This window comes from Mytilus trossulus, chromosome 11 (assembly GCF_036588685.1).
Source record: "Mytilus trossulus isolate FHL-02 chromosome 11, PNRI_Mtr1.1.1.hap1, whole genome shotgun sequence".
NCBI lineage: Eukaryota > Metazoa > Mollusca > Bivalvia > Mytilida > Mytilidae > Mytilus > Mytilus trossulus.
Window position 1 is genome coordinate 25,789,510 of NC_086383.1, and position 7,867 is coordinate 25,797,376.

Sequence of the window (7,867 nt, forward strand, 5' to 3'; positions counted from 1 at the left end):
TTAAATCTTTCATCAATGATTATTTTGGCTTTTCAATTTATATAAATATTCTTGAATCTGGTCATATCTTCTTCAAAAGCAAAAAAATGCATTTTACCCCTATGTTCTATTTTAGCCATACAGGCTTTCTTGACGTACAAGGAAATAAAATATAAAATTTATACTTGATACTCTGAAACTCATTCAGCCTAAGTTTGGTGAAATTGATTCAGCAGTTTCAAAGGAGAAGATTTTTTAAAGTAAGCTAACAAGTAAAACAAATTAAGTAAAATGTCTTTAAAGGGCAATAAGTCCTTTAAAGGTCAATTGACAATTTTGGTCATATTGACTTATTTGTAGATCTTACTTTGCTTAACAGTTTTGCTGTTTACAGTTTCTCTTTATCTATAATAATATTCAAGATAATGAGCAAAAACTGCAAAATTTCCTTAAAATTACCTATTAAGTGGCATCAACCCAACAATAGGTTGTTTGATTCCTCTGAACATTTCAGGGCTGATAGATCTTGACCTAATGAACAAATTCACCCAATGTCAGATTTGCTCTTTATGCTTTAGTTTTTGAGATATAAGCCAAAAACTGCATTTTACCCTATGTTCTATTTTTAGCCATGACGGCCATCTTTTTTGAGGAAACAGAAAATAAAACACAAACTTTATTCTAGACACCCTAATGATCATTTACCTTAAGTTTGGTTGAAATTGGTTCAGTAGTTTCAGAGGAGAAGATTTTTTAAAGTTAGCAAATATGATGAACAAATTGTGTAAAATTTTCTTTAAAGGACAATAACTCCTTAAGGGGTCAATTGACAATTTTGGTCAAATTGACTTATTTGTAGATCTTACTTTGCTGAACATTTTTACTGTTTACAGTTTCTCTTTATCTATAATAATATTCAAGATAATGACCAAAAACTGCAAAATTTCCTTAAAATTACCAATTAAGTGGCAGCAACCCAACAATGGGTTTTTTGATTCCTCTGAAAATTTCAGGGCTGATAAATCTTGACCTGATGAACAATTTTACCCCATGTCAGATTTGCTCTAAATGCTTTAGTTTTTGAGATATAAGCCAAAAACTGCATTTTACCCCTATGTTCTATTTTTAGCCATAGCGGCCATGTTTTTTGAAGAAATGGAAAATAAAACACAAATTTTATTCTAGATACCCTAAGGATCGGTTGGAATTGGTTCAGTAGTTTCAGAGAAGAAGATCTTTGAAATAGTTTACGACGACGACGGACAACGGACAACGGACGACGACGGACAACGACGACGGACGCCAAGTAATGGCAAAAGTTCACATTTCCTTTCAGGAAAGGTGAGCTAAAAATGAGAATGGAAATGGGGAATGTGTCAAAGAGACAACAACCCGACCATAGAAAAAACAACAGCAGGTCACCAACAGGTCTTCAATGTAGAGAGAAATTCCCACAGCCGGAGACATCCTTCAGCTGTATTTCTTGATTGGTTTATATGACCTCATTTTCTTGGATCATGTGTGATAGTTATAGTTAAGCTTTATATTTAGGACTTTCAACATAATATCAGTGAAAAGTAAAGCAGGTGAGACGTTTCAGTGTGTACTCTCTTGTTGTACATTTTATGTTTTGTATTTATCTTTTTATTTCACATTTTGTAAAGGTTTGTTGTCTCATACAATGTATTCAAATGTACATGTATGTTATACATTTAAAGTAATTTTGACTTCACAAATATAATTTAACATGAATAACATCATCTTAACATGGGCAAGTACAGGGTCAGTGTACAATAATCTACATGTACCAGTGAAAATAAAAAAAAACAGAGTTTTATTTTTATGTAATTCTACACATCATCATGTCGTACAATCTCTCTTGCAGCAAGATAAACATCAACTCCATGTTCATTACTTGGAATAAGAGGGTCAACCTGACTCAACAAGTTATCCACATCTACAATTACATGATCTGGTTGCATATTCAGCATGTCCAATGAGCCAATATCTTCACCATGTGTTTGAACATCATTAACTTGAGGGTCTATTCCATACTGCTCAATTCCATCAATTAAAATATTTTCACTATTCAGTTCAGCTGAATGAATGTTTTTTTGAATCATGCTGTTCACCCAGATCTTTTGTGGTGACCAACAACGTTCTGTTCTTAACCCATGACTATTATATGCCACTACGAATTGAGAGAGTGCTTCGTTGATACGAGGTATAAACACATAATGTAAACACAGCAGATCCTTTTGATTATCAACATCTAGCAGATCATTTCCTTCTAGATAGTAAAACAATGAATAGAATGTTTGAATTACAGCATAATAAACATCTCTCCAAAGCCTTTCAATTCTGCTATTGTGCACAGATTTTCCTGCTATAAAACTACCACGATCAGAGCCTCGCCTTTCTTCCATATATCTAGCAACTAAAACATTTTCACTTCCTTGATCACCTCTGACTCGAGATGGTAATGAGTACGATTCAACTGCTTTCAAAAACGAGTTCAAAACAGTGACCGCCAAGTTGTTGTTCGAGCATTTTAAGAACACTATTAATCGCGAAAAACCATCAATACCTCCATGTGTTACTAATTTCCAGCGGATCAGCGCATGGTGTCCATCAATATGCCATAGGTCATTAGGCCCTGCAACTGAGTATTTCCTGCGAACTGCAGTTAAGCCCCATCGTATCAAGGTGCTTCCTGGATCAATATCACGCAGAGTTCTCCTTACACGTGACTGTTGCACACTTATACCTTTTGCTTTTAAGTGGCCAATCATCATACTCACACCAGTATGTGGTTGACTGTTAACGATTTCTCGCATCACTGACATCAATTCTGAATCATTTATCATAGTATGTCTAACCAGATTCTTCTCCTCATATTTAAGTCGTCTCCATAGTGTTGTTCTGTGCACTAAGAACATTCTGGCTATTTCACCTATCTTAAAACCAATTTTAAACAAATATTCCACTTGGTCGGTGCATATAAAAGCAGGAGGCCTTCCCAGCCTATCAGTCGCTGAAATACATCCTGCTCCATCAACAATGCTCAAGAAACTAGATGGCATAGAAAAATCTATCGTGCTCCAATGTTCTCTCAGGGGCTGAAGACAAGATAATAGGGTTTGAATTTTCTCAATTAAGCTCTGATCAGCTCTATTTATAACTAAATTAAATTCTAAACAATTTAAGCCATCCACTGCACTTTTCAATCTGTTGCGAAAGTATTCTATGTCACAATTTGGAGGGTTATCTGGGATATTTTCACAATATGATAACGTTTCGTCCAAGTCTTGGAAAAAAATTTCAAAAATAGACTCTTCTTGCTCTTCATCATGTTCATGATCTGGGTATGTTGCCATCTTCTGCAAAAAAAAGAAGAATGTCATTAAGCCATCAAACCTATCACATGAGCCAATATTTCACAGCTAATATCCATGGTGTTGCATTTGTAGCTACAGCATGTATAGTATTCTGCAATTTATCAGATTTCTATGTATAAATCAGTGATATTTTACACTCTGAACAGTCAAGGGTATAACTTAAATATTTTCATTTCAGAGAAATAAACATGCATGTGTGAATCTGGATCTAAGCTAGGATTTTGAGGGCTTTAGTCACTTTTGAGCGCTATATGAAAACCCACCAATGTGTAATAGCAAGGGACCAAGGATGTAATTTTTGTAACTTACTAAGCTTCATCTTTGACTTTGTCAGATTTTAAAAACTTTAGGCAGGATTGGCAGTCAGTATTGTATTTAATTTTTGACTGTATTAACCTTTAGGTAGCAGTCTTGTATTACAACTCCAGTTTCGGGTGCATGTCAAAACATGGAGGGGAACAAAATAGTGCATTTTTTTCTGAATTTTTTTCTGAACTCAATTTTTTCTGTTTGATTATACATGTAGGTTTATGCTGAATTGAAACATATATATAGACTTGCATCTTTTGGGGATATCAATCCATGAAAGTGGAAGGATATCATGTTTACTGGAAGTGGTGCGGCCTAGTAAAAATAGCAAACAGAAAGTAGGAAAAAAATGTTTTGACTTCAGGATTGCGTCACTTTTTATTCTTCGTGGCAAGAACCCCCTTTTTTTCGATTAAATCACAATTTCACATTAGTACATACATGATATGAACATGAATTTTTTTTTATATATAGCAAAATTAGGCTAGCATTTTTTATTTTTTTATTTTTTTGTTTTCAAAGATCAGCTGTTTTGCATGTTAGCCTATGGAGCAGTCAATTTCAAGACTGCAACCTTTATTATGAAAGATTCTGACATGGGATGTGGAAACTTAGTTAATTTCTCACACAGTGTGATTACACATGCTTTCGCGAGTTGTCTCCTCTCTTTTTATTCCTAATAGTTTAGTAACACATGTTTGTTATTTGTTGACCAAATATTTAATATTTTACTTTTTATATTAATTAGGCACTTGAGAATTTTTGAAACTTTGCGCAGAAACTGAATACATGGACTGAATAACTCATTTTCTAATTAAAGTAAATCATTTTTGATGAACCATACTAAATCAATAGGAAAAGGCTTTAGTTAGCTTTAAAAGGCATATAATTTAGATACATGTTCTTACAGATTATCATTGATCATCTCAACAAGATTGATTTTCTCGCCTGAGATGATATGGCTAAAATGAGAAAAGCAATCCAGTTGACATGACCAATTGCAATGATAATTTGTTGATCGCTATTTGTAACTATGACGACATTGTCAGTTTCATTAGGATCCATGTGCCTCATTTAATTTAGTTTCTTGCCATCATTGTTCATATCACTTGTCTTGACTCCTGCTGAGAAAGGAAATCACCAGTCAGCAAGATCAAAGGAAAATTTCCTAAAATAGCGATAATGCTTTTTACATGGGACACTTTGGAATTACTTGCATGACTTGGAAGCTTGCATAGTACTTCATTTCATGCTCTGGTGATTATAAATCATAAAATGTATTCATTGATGCGCACAGTTTGTTTGTTTTTGATTTGTTATGTGTTTATCTTATATATATTATGCATTTTTCTAAGTTCATGGTAATAACTTAAAGAAAAATGCTTATTTTGGCCCCCTTTGAGTCTGAATTCCAAAACCGTTGGGACCATCATCCAAAATTAATCCCAACCTTGTGGTATTGAACCTTCTAAAAAAAAATCATATCTAGATCCACACTTAAACTAAAGTTATCATGGTTATTGTCTAGAAACGTAATGTGTCTAAGGACAACGACGCAGACAACATGGACAACAATTACTTCATCATACCATTATTATGATCCTAAATATATTTTTGTGGTCGCATAATAAAACAAGATTGTGTCTGATGACATGGATCCTCCACTGGCAAAATGGATTGATTGTCATGCTTAAATAGGTGGTGAACAAGTGCAAATTGGAAAAGACATAACTCAGAAACAGTCAAAGTGACACCACCTGAATTTGAACTTAATCTTAGTTTTATGTTACTTAGCATTATTCTAGTCAGTGCTAACAAGTTGGAAACAACAAATTTCCATTCATATAATTAAAGGGCAATTTCTCCTTGAAATAAAAGTGAATCTGGCCGAAATTCGAAATTGTCCTATGACACCGTGTATCATCAGTACACTGGAAATAGGTACTAACCAAGCGGGCATGATCAATTTTGACCTTACAAGGTAACGGAAATCTTTGTTTTGCTTTTTCATTATTCAATGTACATTTCTCAACATTTGAAATTCCTGCTCCCAAATAATTTTTGCATCGATTTTTTCCTATTCATAAAAAAACTTTGATATTCAAATAAGAACAAATAACATGCGCAAATAGTTGTGAAAGTCAACACCCACTTTCAATTTCGATACAGTTGTTGAGACATTTACATGTTTTATCTGAAAGAAACCTATTACAGGGTAACAGTAATGGTTACCAATCATAAAGCTACCTGTGATTACTCATTCTTTGAAACTGTTTGGGTAATAAACGAGTATGAAAATAAAGTTTTTGTGTACGGTGTACAACAACTTAACTATGCACCGTACATAAGGATGTATGTGGTCAGCCAAACACCATACACAAGGCTTCTTTAGGGATAAAATATCGAAAAGATTTCAGTGCCAATTATTGAAACAGCTATACTTATTATACACACACATTGACATTCTATCGGATGAGACGAGGGCCAACTTCTTTTACAAGTATTTGCACATGCTTTTAGTAATCCCTCTTGTTTTGGGAAAATAATGAGACATCTCTAATTAGTCAAGCTACGATCAAATCATTTCTTAAAACAGCAATTATGTTTAGATTGAAGTAGTCACATTGATATTATGTGAACAAAAGAAAGATTTGTCGTTACCGTGTAAGATCAAAATCGCTCACGCCTGCTTGGATAGTACCTATATTCGCTGTAAGATGATACAAGGTGTATGAGAGGCTATGAATATATATAGCTTGCATTATGTGTATAAATATGAACAAAATATGCTGACAAATAAAAGTTCTAGAGAGCTAACAATTCCTGAAGAAAAATATGTTTTGAAATATGCAAAGACATATAGTAATTATTAACTACAGTGGGACGTTGAAAAAAAATCTAATTCGGGGATTCAGAGATGGGAACTAGAACACATTCCAATTTTTCCATAAACGGCCATTGTGGTGCATATTTCGGCACTTTTTTACATTGGTTATTAGATGTACCCCAACTGTTTCCAACAAGTGTTTCCATCTGATGAACCTGCTGTCAACTTCCAGTTCTGGTTTACGGATTTTTTATAAACAAAGCGAGTACTTTGTGGCAAATAAACCAAGATTTTATAGAAAATCCACAGCCTTCAATACAGAGATTTTTGTTATAAAATTTCAAACATAGATTACTCACTTGCTTTTCGAAAATTTGCTTGTGTTTATTAATTGTTTACAAAAAAATATAAGCAACCTGTAAATTCCCAAACATCTGGAGTGGTGCTGAGCCAGTCAAGTGCACCCTAAAAGGTGTACTTAATTTGAGCTCATTTTTTATTTGTTTTAACCATTATTATAACTACAGTAATAAACTTGTTTTGAGGAAATTTCGAGCAATACTCCGATATCTATCAGTTATTAAATTGCCTTATTTGAGGGAACAAGATTAAAAAGAAAAGGCTGTGGATCCATGTTCTAGTCTAAATAATTATGACGTCTGGCAAGGCTATTTTGGTCGCAGGAAGGCGTCCAAGAAAAAAAATCAAAATAGCCTTGCCAGACGTCATAATTATTTGGACTATGGATTTTCTATAAACTTTCCATATGTTTAGTATTGAATCAACACAAGGGTACATAATCCTAACAGTAACACTAACAGTATCAGCCTGCAATGCCGGACTCGCATGAACGCAAGATTTAGTTAGTGGGGCGACGCGTTTTTTTAATTCTTGGTCATGCATTCGTGTTGAGAAAGAAAGGGGGAATGCAAACAGTTATACAAAACGTTACCTTCTCATATATAGATATCAACAGCTAATCAAACCAGGGGAGTTCATAGAGAACGTGCCAACTTCAACATGTGAGTCAAGCAGGGGCTGCCCGACTATATCGACCAATCACAAACGTTGTTGCAAATTTGACCTTGTGACGTCAAACAATTTCCCATAATGCAATTATTGCATATAAATAAAAATTATTGCATATAAATAAAAAAACGACAATTATACCAATTGAATGAAAAATATTGCATTACAATGACAAGTTATACAAATTGAATAAAAAATATTGCATTTGAATGACAAATTATACCATTTGAATGAAAAATTATACCATTAAAATAAAAAATATTGCATATAAATGAAAAATTATACCATTTAAATGAAAAAATATACCATACAAATGAAAAATATT

The 7,867-nt window shown here is 33.6% G+C and overlaps 1 protein-coding gene across 1 annotated transcript; it reads right to left on the reverse strand.

Annotated features, from left to right (window-relative positions):
- Positions 1 to 1,829: 1,829 nt before the first annotated feature.
- On the reverse strand, positions 1,830 to 7,446 carry LOC134689894 (uncharacterized). Its single transcript, XM_063549862.1, has 2 exons — positions 6,930 to 7,446; positions 1,830 to 3,359 (listed from the first exon to the last, which is right to left on the reverse strand). Exons 1-2 carry the CDS (start codon positions 6,945 to 6,947, stop codon positions 1,830 to 1,832), a joined length of 1,548 nt encoding a protein of 515 aa, XP_063405932.1. The 5' UTR covers positions 6,948 to 7,446.
- Positions 7,447 to 7,867: the final 421 nt, after the last annotated feature.